Below are 18,738 nucleotides of genomic sequence, written 5' to 3' on the forward strand. Positions count from 1 at the left end.
CTGCTGCTCCTGCAGAGTAGGTGACTTTATTCATGGAGATCCTGCCACGGTTTTTCTCTTCTTTTCTTAGAATAAGGCAGCAGCCAGCGGACTGGCTTTGTACTGAACCTTTTGTGAATATCTATTATAGTTGGTGAACAGTGAAGGGATCCTGTGCAGACATAGATGGAAACTGGATAACTATCAGAGGGTTGTGATTGTTCTCTCTCTCATTACAATAATTCACAGTTTTAATAAAATAATGCCATATCAATCTGAATTGGAGCTTTTGATTAACAGTGCAGATGCACTTATCAATTTTTAAGCCTGGGTGTTCTACGATTTCGAAACAAAACCCCAGAGAATTCTCTACCCCCAAGAAAAAAAACCCCTCCAACAAAGCAGATATCTAAATATGAGTAACACATGTGCATTTATTTTGAAAATAATTGTCAGAGAACTCTTTGCTGCTAGTTGCATGAAGTTGGCGCCCTGCACGTCTCGAGCCGAGGCAGGGGGCGAGGAGCTATGGCTGTGCCCTCGCCCCCCAACATGCACCCGATTCAGGCCGAGCGCTGCACCCCAAATTTCAAATTTGGCACCGAAAATCCCCCTCTTTCTTTCCGATCCGTAAGTAATTTAAATTTAATTCTCGGTCTTTTCCCCTGCCAAATAAATTTTGAGAGAGTTTTTTTCCCTATCTTTAAATATTGAGGATCCTCTAATTACTGGAATATTTTGGAATAAAAATAACATTTTCGGGGAGTATATTCATTTTTATTGCCGCCATTCTTCCCAACCACAAAGGTTTTACTATGTTCCACGTGTCTAAGTCTTTTTTGATCTCTTTCAACGTTGTAAAATAATTATCGCCAATTAAATCTATGTTTTTCGTGGTTAACCAAATTCCCAAATATATATATATTTTTTTACCACCTTGATTCCATTCTGTATCTCTAATTTTTATCTTGCATCTTTTTTCAAGGTTTTTAGTCATCATTTTTGGCTTTAGTTTATTTAACTTAAAACCAGACAGTTTACCGTACTTCTCTAATATTTCCAAGGCTTTATTGACACTTTTTTGCGGATCTTCTAAGTATAACACCAAATCATCTGCGTACGCTTTCAGTTTGTATTCTTTAGTTCCTATTTTAATCCCTCGTATCTCTGGTTTAATAATGGTTAATAATGGTTTAATGATTAGCTTGAGACAGTACCTAGCACAATATATATGCTGCTCACTGCAGTTGCAAAACATTGTCCTCGACCAAACTGCACTGTGGCTTTCATTATAACCACTGCAAAAAAAAATTGCTTGCTGAAACGAAATGGATTGGATGGAGCCAATTCCAGTGTTGTTCCTCTTTATCCTTATGGTTTACTTTGTTTTGAAACTGGGCACTTTCGGGAAAAAGAGCTCCCAAAACTTTCCACCAGGTCCAAGGCCTTTACCTCTCATTGGGAATCTCCACATCATGGATCTCAAGAGGCCTCACAGAACCATGTTAAAGGTAAAGCTTCCAGTTCTTCCCATGGCAAGGGTACTGGGACAGCCCAGCCAGATGAGCGGGGTAGAAAATTATTATTATTATTATTAATATCAATAATGCATTACATTTTGTTCTTTTAGAGCCTATAAATCTCATCTCCCCTTTGTGTGCTACAGAACCGCCTCTTAACTTTCCCAATCATAGGACCAAGTTGCAATTTATAACTGGTAATTTGAACAAGGTGTTTGGTGTCGAATCCCGTTTGACTCTGCCTCCATTTTCAAGGATGCAAAAGTGCTGGTGCAAACCTTGCCTAGCCCAGTCTCCTCCTTCAGCCTAAACTAGATTTGAGAGGTGCCATCAAAGGTATAATGACATTTATCCTTACACCTGCCTAATTTGTTCTGGTTTTCTGATTATTCCCAGCAAATATTTGTGCTGCCACAACTGAATAATAATAATAATTTATTATTTATACTTTGCCCATCTGGCTGGGTTTCCCTGGCCACCCAACAGACTAAGAATATGATAAAACATCAAACATTAAAAACTTCCCTTAAAAGGACTGCCTTCAGGTGTCTTCTAAAAATCAGATAGTTGTTTATTGCCTTGACATCTGATGGGATGGCGTTCCACAGGGCAGGTGCCACTACCGAGAAGGCACTCTGTCTGGGCCCCTGTAACCTCACTTCTCGCAGTGAGGGAACCACCATAAGGCCCTGAGCCCCGGACCTGAGTGTCCAGGCTGAAGGGTGGGGATGGAGACGCTCCTTCAGGATACTGGGCCGAGGCCATTTAGGGCTTTAAATGTCAGCTTCAAAACTTTGAATAGTGCTTGGAAACGTGCTGGGAGCCAACGTAGGTCTTTCAGAACCAGTGGTATATTGTCTCGGCAGCCACTCCCACTCACCAGTGTAGCTACTGCATTCTGGATTTGTTGCAGTTTCCGGGTCGCCTTCAAAAGTAGTCCCACATAGAGCACATTGCAGTAGTACAAGCAGGAGATAACTAGAGCATGCACCACTCTGGCAAGACAGTCTGCTGGCAGATAGGGTCTCAGCCTGCGTACCAGATGGAGCTGGTAGACAGCTGCCCTGGACACAGAATTTACCTGCGCCTCCATGGATAGCTGTGAGTCCAAAATTACGCCCAGGCTGCACATGTGGTCCTTCAGAGGCACAGTTACCCCATTCAGGACCAGGAGTCCTCCACACCTGCCTGCCTCCTGTCCCCCCAAAACAGTATTTCTGTCTTGTCAGGATTCAACCTCCATCTGTCAGCCACCATCCATCCTCCAGCCGCCCTCCGACACTCACACAGGACCTTCACCGCCTTCAATGGTTTTTATTTAAAAGAGAGGTAGAGCTTGTTATTATCCGCATACCCCACAAGTGAGAGCCCAGGGGCCTGGACACTCATCCCCCAACACCACTTTCTGGACACGCCCCAGGAAGAAGGAGTGAACCCACTGTATAACAGTGCCCCCAGCTCCCAGCCTCTCTAGACAGTCCAGAAGGATGTCATGGTCAATGATATCAAAGGTCACAGAGATCCAGCAGAACTAGGAAACGGTTTTCACCTTTGTCCTTAGCCGGCCGGAGATAACCGAGCAGCACAACCAAGGCAGTTTCAGTCTCATGATGAGGCTTGAATCCCAAATGGAAGGGATCCAAATGGTCCGCATCCTCTAGACGTTCCTGGAGTTGTTCAGCAACCACCCGCTCAATCACCTTGCCCAAGAATGGAAGATTTGAGACTGGGTGGTAGCTAATGCAGTCTTGGTTCTGTCAGAGAGGATTTGCATTAATATATTCTTTGGGTATGCCAGAACTCTGTTTCTCACTTTTTCTTCTGTTGAATTCCAGTTGTCCAAGCAATATGGCCCTGTCTTCAGCATCCAAATGGGACCCCAGAAAGCTGTGGTGTTGGCAGGATATGAGACAGTAAAGGAGGCTCTGGTTAATCAGGCGGACGCATTTGCTGACAGGCCCATCGTTCCATTATTTCAAGAGCTTGCACAAGGCTTTGGTGAGGCACTTCCCTTTCTATTGGAACTGGTAATGCTTGCAAACAAACTGGTCCCACCAGGTGAACACAATCTGTTCCCCAGAAATGGTTTGTAAGATGAGTGTTTGCAAAGCAAGTCGTCGAAATCCATTGTTTCCTGTGGGGGAAATCCTTGCCAATTTTTCAACCCACCTCAGTGCCTTTGACATTGACAGAGTATCTGCAGGCATCAGGGTGAGAATGTGTCACAAAAAGTGTCACCTGTGGATTTCTGAAAATCAAGCTAAAATGTTAAAAAGAGTGGACCAGGTCAGCCTTTTTTGGTCTTGACTTTCAGTGGATAAGTGGTGCTCTATTGAAGAAACAAAAATGGAGACCATTTAAAGCAAACCTTTCCCATCCCCACCTTCTTCCCAACAGTCATATTGTAGAACTGGGGGAGAATGAGACAGGAGGATTGTGAATAATAGTCACACAGCAAAGTAATGCCACACACCAAGGGGAAACTGACTGACCATTTTCTGCCCCAGCCTATATATAGAAGAAAAATGAAGGAGGCATAATGGGGAATACAAAATAACAAGCAGAGTTCTGATGGGATCCCTGACATGTAAAAACCACCCTCCACTCTAGCCTACACTTTGTAATGGAAAATATTGATCAATGGGTTCTCAGGTCATGCTCTGATGGCACAGCTGCCAGCTCCGAAGTCTGAATGGGAGAATAGCTGGGATCCATTCTCAGTTCCATGGAAGAAATGCAGAACACAATTTATTGATATCTTTGTACAATGGCCATGCAGACATGAAACCTTTCCTCCCGTCTCTTCAGGTGTAATTCTGTCTAATGGTGAAAACTGGAAAGTGATGCGGCGGTTTGTTGTAAGCACATTACGGGCCTATGGAATGGGAAAGAGGACCATCGAGGACAGAATTGTTGAGGAATGCAGTGTCCTGATAAAGAAATTTGAATCTTACGAAGGTGAGTTGGTGTTTTCCTCTGGTGCATAGCTACACTACAGTTGTTTAAAGGTGCTAAGACTATTGTGTTACATATTCCTAACTTCCAGAAGCACAGATCCCAGGGTTCCCTGCAATTGTTCTGTTCCTGTAATGTGCAGATTGCACTGCAATAACTCCTGTGACTTCCAAGCATTTCTTAGCCCAGCTATGGCCACATCCAGCAACACTTAGGCTTAGTTTATTTGTTAAATGAGGTCTACACATAGGGAAGCTGCCAGTAGGGATTTAAGACAACATGAACAATGCCCTTTCTATACTTTGAATTTCTGTGGGGATGTTCAGGGAGGCAGGAGAGGATATATTGTTTAATGATATCCCCCCTAAATTGCGTTAGCAAGTTCTATATCTTAGCAGAGGAAAAAGGAAGTTTTCTCCTGGCTGGTAGAAAGCATCCCATGGCATGTCCATTCTAGGAATGTTGCACTTGACTTCTATGTGTTTTACAATCCACATTTTTAAAAGAATATTTTTGTTTAACTGTCATATTTATGTATAGGAAGCCCATTTGAGACCACCACAATTATGAATGCATCGGTGGCTAATATAATAGTGGCCATACTACTAGGCAAGCGGTTTGATTATGAAGATCCCACATACATAAGACTTCTGAAGTTGGTCAATGAAAATGTCCGGATCGTCGGAAGCTTTTCAGTCATGGTAATCTATCTTTTACAATTAAAACAAACAAACAGTTGATTATGATAACTGTGTATGCAAAGTGGGTAGGGCTACCTGTTTATTGTATATTGTTCAGGATTCACTCCAAAACACAGAATATTGCTATCTTGAGAAACCTGGTGGAGATTCGAAATATTTAGAAAGCTCACACGGCACAGTCATCCCATAACTATAATAAAGTCTCTTTTGCACACACGCTTTCTGGCCTCACTGCCATCGGGACTCCAAGGACAAGGAAGAACAAGTGATAGTTGGTTCCATGATGGCTCAGAAGGGGCCTCCAAGGGCAGATCTCCCTCTCTGAAGGCGAACCTCCAGAGGAGAACTGCCATAGCCTACTATTCTGGGGTTGCACATAAATTATGCTCTGAGAGACCCAGCTGAGAGAACAATACTGAGTTTTTCTAATGTCTCTTTTTCCTTTTTCACATTTTTATCCTTTCAGCTGTATAACATGTTTCCTGCTCTTGGTTTTCTTTTGGGGGCTCGTAAGACTATCATTCAAAACAGAGATGAGCTGTTTGCCTTCATAAATGCCACCTTCATAAAACACCTCCGAGATCTGGATGAAAATGACCAGAGGAGCTTTATTGACTCATTTCTTATCCAACAGCAAGAGGTAATGGAGTCTTTTAAGTTGGCCCAGAATAAGCGTTGCCATTTTCAATTCATGTTTTGAGGGCATATTCGCAAGTGAATGCATAAGTTGTAGTCAGGAAGTCTCACTTCAGAAGGGACCAACCTGGCATACTTCCTACCATTTCCCAATAGTCAGCCGTTGTTAATGTGTTACAGAAGTTGCCTCTGCAGGGTCACTGGTTGCGTGCTCAACAGCATTTCTGGGGGGGAAATCCCTGATCAAGAAAACATGTAATTATAGATAATTATGCAGTGATGAGAGGTAATCAAGTCATAAATATTGGTTGCCAGACTCCCTTTTGATACAAAGGGGGATGGGATAATGCCTCATGTGCTCAGAAGGAAGCATTCTTCACACTGGAGGAGATAGGAAGCTTTGAGGGTGGGGAGGCATCTCAGAGCAAGGGAAAACCATTGGCCCATGCACTGACCAATCAGCCTTAAATTATGGCTTCAGTTCTTTTAACCATTACTAAGATTGGAAATGAATATGAATTGGAGTTTCTGCTTATCATTTAATTAGCACCCAGAAAAGGACACAGGTGGTTGGGTGACAACAAAGTTCTAAATAACAGATTTCTAAAATCTTAAACTAATTACTGATGAGTTTGAAAAGTTAAAGCAGATCTACAGGCCTGGTGTGCTGGTCCCATGGGTCACCAGAGAGGCAAGGTCCAAGTCTGTGGTCAAAGGCACAACGTGGAGGCAGTCCATAGTAGCTGAAGCTGGGTGCAGGGCAGGGAGTCAGGTGAAGTCAGGAACAGGCATGCAAGCAGGGAGACGGGGCGGGTCATGAGCTCAGGCAGGAAAACAGGACAGGGTCCAGGCAGGAACTAGCAACCAACAATGTTGCTCCCGCAAGTTGGGACTGGGGCTGGCCGGCTTTTATCTGCCCCGAGGCATAGGGCGGCCCCGATACTCTGGTGACTCGCCTCTCCTGGCCTGGAGGCGAGCACTCCTCCTGCAGGAATCCTATATCATCATGATGGCATAGTCTGGAAAACCTGGAATCTCTCACTACTTAGGGACTGGGGTGCTGTGCAAGGATACTTTGGATCATCGGGTCCAGTCAGGTATTCATTTTTATCTTTGCACATGAAATTTTCTCACTACATTCATTTTAATCAGTTCATACTCTTTGCAACACAGGAAGAGAAGAAGAAGAAGACGAATGCATATTTCCACAACGAAAATTTAAAAACTGTTGTGGCCAACTTATTGGCTGCTGGCATGGAATCCACTTCTACCATACTGTGCTGGGGACTGTTACTAATGATGAAATACCCTGAAATTCAGAGTGAGTGCTTTTCATTAGGTTGGCTCCCATTATTCTGAGAAATCGTAATTCAAGTTATATGTAACTGTTAGAGAGATAAAATATTTATAATTTGCACGCACACACACACACACACACACACACACACAATTGTTCAGTCATAAGTTTTACATTTCAACCTGGACTCCCTTCTCCCTGGTTCTGTGGTTCTTTACATTTCATTTCATATTCCTGCATACTCCAAATTATCTCAACATATTCTTCTAGATATATATTCCCGTATATATCCAATAGATATACTGAAACTGCCGTTTTTTACATTAATCCTGCCAATGTCTTAGTATGTTTACAGTTTGTTTGTACATACGCAATAAACCATTTCCATTGCTTTCTAAAAATAATAATAATCTTGTTCTTGTTGGAAAACTAGCCCCATCGAGAGAGGCTGGCCCCTCTCCCTGCTCCTGGAGCTTGTTTATCGGTCATCTGCCTCTGGCTGGCATCCCAGACAGACCAGGGAGATCTTGATAGGCGACATTTCCCAGCGTGGAAAATGCACACCCCCTTCTCCCCATTCGCAGGGGAAAGAAGAATAGTCAGATAGTCTTTTGACATCTTGTTTATTTCTGACTGTCCAACTCAACAGAAAACATGTCTGATTACTCAGACTTCTCTCCGAGCGAGAGACGAAGACTTCCTTTACATACACAATAGGAAGGTCTCATATTACACACTGAACAAAGACTTGTGTAGCTTGTGAACTTCCGGGAAGATTCTTTCGCACAGCTAGTCACATCACATGATGTAAACAAGCTGGCTGTTTGCAGCTGCGTTGTTCTCTTATTGTAACTGTTCTCCCAGTAAGTTTTGTCTTTTCTGTATCCATTCTGTCTTTTCTGTATCCATTCTTTGTATCCATTGTCGGGACCTCTTCATCGTTCCATTTTTGAGCAAATTTTTTTTTTAAAATAATTTTTATTCATTTTTGAGCAAATATTAATCTTGCAGCCATGGTTGCATAAATAAATAAATTTGTATAAATTTATATAAATTGCATACATAAATAAATTTCTAAATATTCTATACTAAATAAATTTCTAGGTAGTTCTGTGTTGTTTTTTTAAATGATATTTATTAAAGTTTCAACAATTACAAAAAGAAAAAATGAACATACCACGTTAAACAAAAACCAAGCAACACCCCACAATATAAAAAGAAGAGGGGGAAAAAAGACAGACAAATAAACCCATTAAACTAAAAGAAAATTAGAAAAAAGAAAAAGCATCATATCTCCTTTCTATTCTTTCATTAGCTTGTTTCCTTGACCTCCTCACACCTCCCTTTTTTGTATTCTAGATCAATTATTCATTTCAGCAAATCCTTTCCCTCTTTTTAAAATTTTAGTCCTATAATTTATCTTAATATAATGTAACTTTAGTTTTCCTCCTTTCACCAATTAACAGTCAGTTATTCCCAACTCCTTTATATCATTGCTGCTAAAATCATATAATATCATTCCAACATCCTTCTAACAATTATTAGTTTTACAATGTTTCTGCTAAAAATTTGCGTTACTTTATTTAACCTTATCTTACCGTAAAACACCTTGAGACTTAAAACTTAGTGCTTATTTATACATAATTCCTTATATCATTTCTACTAAAGCCAGCCAGTTTCATTCCAACATTTCCCCCAATATTCATTAATTTTACACTGATTCCCCAAATTAAAATTTTTTCTTTATAGATTTTCCAATTTTCATCCAACGTCCCTTTTTCCTGGTCTCGGGTTATGTCAGTCCTTACTGTCCATTCCATCTTCATCCATCAACCTGGTAGTCTTATGTCCGAGGCTCTTAAATCTATTTCTAGGTAGTTCTGATCTCATAATTTCCAAAAGAAAAGCTTATGGCTTTTTAAACATCTTAAACATCTTTGCATGGACATGCGGAGTCCCCCAGATCCTGGGTACCCCCCCCCCGTCATGTGGAATAATGACTCAAGACAACATGCTATGGGATTAAATTGGCCACAACTTTATTATATTTCAGATGTGGGTAGACCTTGGCTCAGGCATTGGGGGGGAGATGGGCCGGCTCTGGAGAACATATGTTCAAGCAGAGATAGCCGCCCCCATTATGCCGCCGCTGCAGGGGAGAGCAATGACGACCTCTCGGCATACGGTCAAAGCCTCCCTTCAGAAAACCCCTTTAATGGGGAACCCTGGTATCGCCGCTGCAAAGAGGAAGATAGACTAAAGGATTCCGCCCAAGGCCTGATACCGCCAAAGTTGTGACGTTTTGCTACGGGAAAGGCAAAAACTGCCAATGCAGGGGAATTCCTTTCCGGCCCTTTAACAGCGACCTTGACATAGCAGCACCCGCATACCTGTGAAGAGAAGTTAACCTGCAAAATAAGACTTAACTGAGGGTGGGTAGGATGGGAAAACCTCCCTATAATGTGTGGGCAGGTAGTCCCTCCCCTACCTAGCCTGGTCTCCTTGGCAACACTTCCCTCAGGCGGGATTGGACAACTGACTGAGGTAGGCGGAGACCTCCAGGTATCCCACCTGGGGGAAGGCGAAGCCAAGCCTGTGCTGATGGAGCCGCTCCAGATCCAGGGGCTGTGCGCGTCCACGCAAAGGGCGCCCCCCGTTTTATGCGGGGAGCGGTCATTTTCAGTTCATCATATATCATTTCCCAGTAAACCTTAACCTTATTACAAGCCCACCGCATATGAAAAATAGTACCTTCTTTCTTTTTACGTTTCCAGCACATATTCAGTTGGGATTTATATATTTTAGCCAACTTACTAGGTGTCAGGTACCATCTATGTAACATTTTCATATATGTATCATTGAAGTTCCAGTTACAGATAGGTAGCCGTGTTGGTCTGCCATAGTCAAAACAAAACAAATTCCTTCCAGTAGCACCTTAAAGACCAACTAAGTCAGTTCTTGGTATGAGCTTTCGTGTGCATGCACACTTCTTCAGATACCTGGTATCTGAAGAAGTGTGCATGCACACGAAAGCTCATACCAAGAACTGACTTAGTTGGTCTTTAAGGTGCTACTGGAAGGAATTTGTTTTGTATCATTGAAGTGTATCATTGAAGATTTTATACATTTTAGATATCACTTTAACATTACAGTTTAACAGGTTTCTTTCTAGTTGTGATGTTTGTTCCCCAACCCCCCGCTTCATATCCCTTTTAAATACTTCATTCAAATGATGATATTGTAACCATGTTGGTAACATCTCTGATAAATCTTTTAAAAAATTTAATTTACTGGTAAATTCTCCAAAAGTGAAAGCCATAGTGGTGTTTTGGTCTCCAACAGGTTTTTATACTTATCCCATACTCTGTAGATTATTTTCCTAATTATATGGTTTGTAAAACCTTTATGTACTTTCGCATTTTCTTACCTCAAGTAAGCGTGCCAACCAAAAATATTATCATGACGTTCCCAATCTGAAATATGTGGATTATTCAATAACAATCATTCCCTCAAACAGCATAGACAAGGTGCTTCGTAATAGAATCTCATATGCGGCAGGAAGAAACCTCCTTTCTCTTTCATCTGTCAATTTTTTATGTTTTATTTGTTTTATTCTTATTTTTCCTTGCCAGATATATTTAGAAATATATTTTTGCCATTTGTTGAAACAATTTGTCGTGCCGATCACTGGTATTGATTGATCACTGGTATTGGTTTTTTGTAGGGGAGCTATTGGGTGGTTGTTTTTATTTTGATTATGTATTTTGTGGTTTTATATTTTGATTTTATTCTGTGAACCTCTGGATATAGGGTGGTATATACATTCACTAAATCATCATCATCATCATCATCATCATCATAAATAAATAAATAAATAACAATAAAACAAAAATAATATTGTCAGTAATACATTCATTTTAATTGTTGAAGTAATGAAAGTTTCATTCTCCTCCATATTTGCAAATTTATTTTAATATCCTCCCAAGTTTTTAAATAATTATCCTTATACAAATTTATATTCCTGCTCTTAACCACACACCCAAATATTTAATCTTCTTTTCACTCTTTAAGATAGATAAACTTTGTAATTTATTTTTACCCTCAGCATTCATATTTTTTACCAGGAGTTTAGTTTTATCTTTATTAATTTTAAGATCTGCTATTTCTAAAAATAAAAAAAAATCTTTTCCAATGCCTTTGGGATTCACTCTATTGGTTCCTCAACAAATATCACCACATTATCTGCAAAATCTATAATATTATATTATATTATATTATATTATATTATATTATTATTCATATTGTTATCTTTCCTGCTTTTATTCCCGCTTATTTTTCTTATTACATCTTATTCTTTGTGCCAAAACTTCTAAAACTGTTATAAACAATGAAGGTGACAGTGGACAACCATGTCTACTTTAGTTATTTTACAATTCTCAGTCAATACATTACTTACTGATGGATCAGTATATATTGCCTTAACTCCTTTTATAAAACTGTCTCCACAAACCATATATTCCAAAGCCTTAAACATATAAAGTCCCAGGAGACATTGTCAAATGCTTTCTCGGAGTCTAAATGCTTTCTCTTTTAATACAGTTTTCAACCCATTAACTAATATGTCTGCAAACAGTTTATAATCCTTATCCAACATCGAAATAGGTTGATAGCTCTTAACCAGCTTTGGATCTCTATTTTGTTTATGAATCAAAGTTATGTATACACTCTTCGGGGATTTGGGTAACTCTCCTGTATTCAAAGTTATAGTCATAATATCTTTTAATGGTTGCATTCGGTAATCTTGTAATTTTTTAATAATATATTGCTGAAACTCCATCAGGTCCGGATGCCCTCCCTAATTTTGCCTGTAAAATTACTTGCTGTAAAACCATCATTGTGAAAGCTCTATTGAGAAATGACATTTTAACTTTTGGTATCTTAAGCAGTCTGTTGTCTTCTAAATATTTACCCATTTCTTCTACCTTAACTCATTTGCCTTAATATGGTGCTGTATAAAAACTCACGAATTGATCTATTATTATTTTCAGATTTTAATAATAATAATAATAATAATAATAATAATAATAATAATAATATTTATACCCCACCCATCTGGCTGGGTTTCCCCAGCCACTCTAGTCGGCTTCCAAAAGAATATTAAAATACTGTGATACATTAAACATTAAAAGCTTCCCTAAACAGGGCTGCCTTCAGATGTCTTCTAAAAGTCTGGTAGTTGTTGTTCTCTTTGACATCTGGTGGGAGGGCGTTCCACAGGGAGGGCGCCACTACCGAGAAGGCCCTCTGCCTGGTTCCCTGTAACTTGGCTTCTCGCAGTGAGGGAACCACCAGAAGGCCCTCGGTGCTGGACCTCAGCGTCCGGGTAGAATGATGGGGGTGGAGATGCTCCTTGAGGTATACTGGGCCGAGGCCGTTTAGGGCTTTAAAGGTCAGCACCAACACTTTGAATTGTTTCAAGACCGGTGTTATATGGTCTCGGCGGCCGCTCCCAGTCACCAGTCTGGCTGCTGCATTCTGGATTAGTTGTAGTTTCCCGGTCACCTTCAAAGGTAGCCCCACGTAGAGCGCATTGCAGTAGTCGAAGCGGGAGATAACCAGAGCATGCACCACTATGGCGAGGCAGTCTGCAGGCAGATAGGGTCTCAGCCTGCGTACCAGATGGAGCTGGTACACAGCTGCCCTGGACACGGATTTAACCTGTGCCTCCATGGACAGCTGTGAGTCCAAAATGACTTCCAGATTGCGCACCTGGTCCTTCAGGGGCACAGTTACCCCATTCAGGACCAGGGAATCCTCCACACCTGCCCGCCTCCTGTCCCCCAGAAACAGTACTTCTGTCTTGTCAGGATTCAATCTCTTTTATATATATATATATATGATATTTATTAAAGTTTCAAGAAAATTACAAAAATGAAAAAAAGGAAGGAAAAAAAATACAAAATACAAAAAAGTAAAACAACAATTAAAAACATTTCAGTCTTTCCGTGTCTTGTCTTTCATTTACTTATTTCCCTGACCTCCTCACACCTCCTTCTTTTGTATTCTAGTTCAATAGTTGTTTCAGCAAGTCCTTACCCTTTTTGCATTTATCTTAATGCTTTATAATAATGTATTATAACTTAACATTTCGGATTCTGCCAGTCATTTTTGCCAGTTCCATGTACTCCACCACCTTCATCTGCCATTCTTCCAGGGTGGGTAGATCTTGTGTCTTCCAATACTTCGCGATGAGTATTCTTGCTGCTGTTGTTGCATAAATAAACAAAGTTCTATCCTTCTTTGGCACCAATTGGCCGACCATGCCCAGGAGAAAGGCCTCTGGTTTTTTCAAGAAAGTATATTTAAATACCTTTTTCATTTCGTTATAAATCATCTCCCAGAAAGCCTCAATCTTTGGGCACGTCCACCAAAGGTGAAAGAATGTATCTTCAATTTCTTTACATTTCCAACATTTATTGTCGGGCAGATGATATATTTTTGCAAGCTTGACTGGTGTCATGTACCACCTGTATATCATTTTCATAATATTCTCTCTTAAGGCATTACATGCCGTGAATTTCATACCTGTGGTCCATAACTGTTCCCAGTCAGCAAACATAATGTTATGTCCAACATCTTGTGCCCATTTTATCATAGCAGATTTCACCATTTCATCCTGAGTATTCCATTTCAACAGCAGGTTATACATTCTTGACAAATTCTTAGTTTTAGGATCTAACAGTTCTGTTTCCAATTTTGATTTTTCCACCTGGAAGCCAATTTTCTTGTCCAATTTGTAAGCCTCCATTATTTGATAATAATGAAGCCAATCTCGCACTTTATTTTTTAATTTTTCAAAACTCTGCAATTTTAATCTATCTCCCTCTTGTTCCAGGATCTCCCAATATTTCGGCCATTTGGCCTCCATATTGGGCATTTTCAAAGCCTTTGCTTCCATCGGTGATAGCCACCTTGGGGTTTTATTTTCAAGTATATCTTTATATCTTATCCAGAAATTAAACAGTGCTCTCCTGACAATATGGTTTTTGAATGCTTTATGCGCTTTGACCTTATCATACCACAAATATGCATGGCACCCAAATACATTATTGAAACCTTCTAAATCCAAAATGTCTGTCTTTTCAAGAAGCAGCCATTCTTTCAGCCAGCAAAATGCTGCTGATTCATAGTAAAGTTTAAGGTCTGGCAGGGCAAATCCACCTCTTTCTTTTGCATCGGTTAGTATTTTAAATTTTATTCTGGGCTTCTTCCCCTGCCAGACAAATCTAGAAATATCCCTCTGCCACTTCTTGAAGCAGTCCATTTTGTCTAAAATTTGCAATGATTGAAACAAAAACAACATTCTTGGCAATACATTCATTTTTATAGCAGCAATACGGCCTAGCAAGGAAAGCTTCAATTTGACCATATTTCTAAATCCTTTTTCACTTCTGACCAGCATTTTTCATAGTTATCTTTAAATAAGTTCAGGTTCTTAGTCAGGATTCCATTTCAAACTGTTAGCCGCCATCTATCCTCCAACCGCCTCCAGACACTCACACAGGACCATCACCACCTTCACTGGTTCTGATTTGAAAGAGAGGTAGAGCTGGGTATCATCCGCATACTGATGAACACCCAGCCCAAACCTCCCAGCGGCTGCATGTAGATGTTGAAAAGCATGGGGGAGAGGACAGAACCCTGAGGCACCCCACAAGAGCCCAGGGGTCTGAACACTCATCCCCCACCACCACTTTCTGAGCACGGCCCAGGAGGAAGGAGCGGAACCACTGTATGACAGTGCCCCCAGCTCCCAGCCCCTTAAGATGGTCCAGAAGGATGTTATGGTCGATGGTATCAAACGCCGCTGAGAGATCCAGCAGAACTAGGAAACAGCTCTCACCTTTGTCCCTAGCCCACCGGAGATCATCAACCAGTGCGACCAAGGCAGTTTCAGTCCCATGATGAGGCCACTCGCTCAATCACCTTGCCCAAGAATGGAAGATTTGAGACTGGGCGATAGTTGGCCGTTGTGGCTGCATCTAAAGATGGTTTTTTTAAGAAGCAGTTTAATAACCGCCTCTTTCAGCGGGTCTGGGAAGGCTCCCTCACGGAGGGAAGCATTCACCACCCCACGAAGCCCATCGCCCAGCCCTTCCCGGCTAGCTTTTATAAGCCAGGATGGGCAAGGATCAAGAAGACAGGTGGCTGGTTTCACTCATCCAAGCAGCCTGTCCACATCCTCGGAGGTAACAGATTGGAATTGATCCCACGCAATTTGACTAGACAGGTCTCTAGCACTCTCCCGCCCCGGCCCTGCTCCCACGGTGGCGTCTACCTCTTTCCGAATCTGAGCGACTTTATCTGCAAAAAACTTTGCAAAATCATTGCAGGAGATCATGTGGCCCGTACTCGGCCCCGATGTAGCAGGTGGTTCCGCTAAATTGTGGACCACCTGAAAAAGTCTCCTGCTGCTGTTTTCTGCAGATGCAATAGAGGCGGTGAAGAAAGTCTTCTTTGCCGTCACTACCGCCACTTGGTAGGCTCGACATTGAGCTCTAACCTGTGTCCGGTCAACTTCAGAATGGGTCATCCGCCACCAGCGCTCTAGCCGTCTCAACGATTGTTTCATTGCCCTCAGATCCATGGAAAACCATGGGGCTGTCCTGGCTCCATGCAATCGGAGAGGGCGCTTCGGAGCCACAACTCTACCTCCTACATTTATTCTATCAATGCAGTTTTTTCTTCTTTCTTCTTTATTTGCCAAGCTAATAGTTTCCCTGTTTCTTGGAGGCATATAACTTCCAAGTTTAACTTCTTTACAACATGATCAATTTTATTCACATTCCCAGTTAGAATTCTCAAAGCCATCTTGTTCCGTATTTATTTCTTTCACCTCCACCTCTGTTCAATCTTCCTCTTCCTGTCCAGCGTCCAGTTCAAATGCGTCCAGTTCAAATGCTCTTTCTCCAGCTAACTCTTTCCCATATTTTGTCCAGAATTTGTCAGGGTCCGGAGGATCCAAGATCTTTGTTTTAACCTTTATATGTAAAAGATACCACTTCAGAATATTCCCAGCAGTGATATTTTCATAATCATCCTGGATGCATATCTCTCCCTCAGTATATCAGGTTATTCTCTAAATTGTTTGTTTGTCCTTCTTAAAAATACATTTGTTAAATTCTAAATATTAAATTTGTGAGCTTATGGAATTGTAGAACGAGTTTGTGGCAGTTTTATGCTTCAGAGATTAATTTTAAGAGACCTAAATCAAAGACATAATCTGAGCAGAAAAATGAATGCTTTTCTTTTTCTTTTCTTTCTTTTTTTTGTAATCTGAGCAGAAAAATAAACGTTTTTCTTTTCGTTGCCACCAGTAAAGGTCCAAGAAGAAATTGCAAACATTGTTGGATCTTCTCAGCCAAGGATTGAACACCGAACAAAAATGCCTTATACGGATGCCGTGATCCATGAGATCCTGAGGTTTTCCAATATCGTCCCAACCAACATGGCACATGCCACGGCTACAGATGTTACCCTTAATGGCTACTTGATTCCAAAGGTGATCCTTTTCATTGAACTGCTGCCTACTAGTTACAATATATTTTAAGGCTTTCCTGGGAGTAAGCCCCTTGGACTTCAGGGTGGGTGACATCTGTGCAGACTTGTATAGGATTGCACTGTAAGCGTTCAGTCTACCCATCAGAAGCTGTCAGGCATCAACTTCAACCCATTAAACAGATCTCAATGGGAAGGAGCACAAGGTTGGAAAACAAACCATTTCTAGTGGGAGATCATGGTTTATACATTAAAGTTTGTCAAACTAAAGACATTTCTCAGATGAAGACAAATCTCATTTCTCCTACACTAAATATTTATTGTACCAGAGGCATACACTTTATTTTAAAATGACTCTCGCTTTGCCTTTGCAGGGGACATACATCACACCATTGCTCGCACAAGGTTGGAAATTAAACCATTTCTAGTGGGGGATCATGGTTTATATGTTAAGTTTGTCAGACTAATGACATTTCTCAAATGAACTCAAATCTCATTTCTCTTGCACTCAATATTTATTGTAGAGGAATATACTTTATTTTAAAATAACTCTTCTTTTGCTTTTGCAGGGCACATTCATCATACCATTGCTGTCCTCTGTGCTGCACGATGAATCTCAATGGGAGAAACCACATAAATTCTATCCTGAGCATTTTCTCAACTCTGAAGGAAAATTCGTAATGAGAGATGCTTTCATGCCTTTCTCTGCAGGTAATTTTTTTTACTTTTGTGTATATCTGCATAGTGTGTGCTTAGTCAATGGGATTTTTACATGCATGGAATGTAACCTATTGTGCAAAGGTAAGAATGACATGACTTGCTGTGGCCATTTCTGCCACTAGATCTGGTCACCATTGGTGTGTGGCCCCTGGAATACTGCTCACCAGGGAATGTGGCCCTGAGGCTGAGAAAGGTTTCCCACCCCGGTTTTCAGCATTGCAGGATGGCTCGTATTTGGAGTTCTTAATTCTTTTAAGGTGGACACTGTGAGCTGTTATTTCATCTCTGCATTTCCGTCTGCTTTAATGTATTTGGGGTGATGCTATTGAGCAACTGCTAAACCCAGTTTCTCTGCTGCCTGTGTGTCCTTACAGGTTGGAGAGCATGTTTAGGTGAGACTCTTGCCAAAACGGAGCTCTTCCTCTTCTTCACAAGTCTGCTGCAGAGATTCACCTTCCAGCCACCCCCTGGAACATCTCAAGAAGACCTGGACCTTACTCCTGCTGTTGGGTTTACAACACCACCCATGCCCCACCAACTCTGTGCTCTGCCACGTTTCTAAGACTCACAAGCTCCTAGCTTGATTAGCCTACCTGTGTGTACAATGTGAGTCTTTCTTAAAACACCCCTGTTCTACAAGGGGTTGAGTAGCCTAGTGGTGGAATTGGTCCATGCTTTGTCACAAACCTGAAGTGTTCCCCTTTATCTGCCATAGTGCCGAATCCCGTGAAACTAGCATTGGAGCATCTCTTACTTAAAACCTGGCCCTGAGTTCTTATGACACTTGGGGCATAGAGATCAATCAACAAATCTGGTTGCAGGTATTCCCATGTTAACATATACCTTCAAATATCTTGAAGCATCATATTCCCAGGTAGATGTGCAGGGAATTGTGATCAAGATGAAAAAGAGTCTGGAAACCATGCCTTATGAGGAATGGTTGAGGAAGTTGGGTATGTTAACATCTGTGGCTGCAATGTATTCTGATTCTGAACTGTATTTGTTGATGTCAGGCAATGGCTTTGTTTCCTCCGGGTTCTTGAAAAAGTCTGTAATAATAGATCTGGCAACTGGGTTTGCTTCTGGCATCTCCATGCTGCCAATTCATTCTGTGACTTCTGCTTCTGGCTTAGAACAGGGACGTCCAACTCCCACGAGACTGAGATCTACTCAAGGGGGGGGGGGGACTGGAAGCCAAAATTGTTCTGTTTCTTTTAGAGAGGAAAGTTCCATTTTGGGGGTTAAGGCCAAAGTTCTTGAGCCTTTTTAATGGAGAAAATCTCCGTTATTAAGGGGGAAAATGTCAGACTAGAGTAAAGGGGAGAGGGGATTAGTCATTCACCAAAAGATCGCTATGGAAACAATTTGCCTC

At 41.2% G+C, this 18,738-nt stretch overlaps 2 protein-coding genes across 2 annotated transcripts in view; one reads left to right on the top strand and one right to left on the bottom strand.

Moving 5' to 3' along the window:
* Positions 1–18,738, bottom strand: part of MCM3 (minichromosome maintenance complex component 3) — a 368,003-nt gene that overhangs the window by 314,098 nt on the left and 35,167 nt on the right. The window lies entirely within an intron of this gene.
* LOC309338374 (cytochrome P450 2K1-like) lies at positions 1,225–18,176 on the top strand. The gene is made up of 9 exons (XM_081855597.1): positions 1,225–1,490; positions 3,335–3,497; positions 4,308–4,457; positions 4,995–5,155; positions 5,622–5,795; positions 6,965–7,112; positions 16,466–16,650; positions 17,216–17,357; positions 17,741–18,176. Exons 1-9 carry the CDS (start codon positions 1,308–1,310, stop codon positions 17,926–17,928), a joined length of 1,494 nt encoding a protein of 497 aa, XP_081711723.1. The 5' UTR covers positions 1,225–1,307; the 3' UTR covers positions 17,929–18,176.

The sequence above is a fragment of the Podarcis erhardii genome (assembly GCF_964252035.2).
Source record: "Podarcis erhardii genome assembly, chromosome: 3".
Classification (NCBI taxonomy): Eukaryota; Metazoa; Chordata; class Lepidosauria; order Squamata; family Lacertidae; genus Podarcis; species Podarcis erhardii.

Excerpts from the sequence above, each read along its gene's own strand:
- LOC309338374 (XM_081855597.1), top strand. The coding sequence starts at position 1,308 with ATGGATTGGATGGAGCCAATTCCAGTGTTGTTCCTCTTTATCCTTATG. Across the intron at positions 1,491-3,334 it reads CTCACAGAACCATGTTAAAG|TTGTCCAAGCAATATGGCCC; the intron begins GTAAAGCTTCCA and ends GTTGAATTCCAG. Across the intron at positions 5,796-6,964 it reads TTCTTATCCAACAGCAAGAG|GAAGAGAAGAAGAAGAAGAC; the intron begins GTAATGGAGTCT and ends TTTGCAACACAG.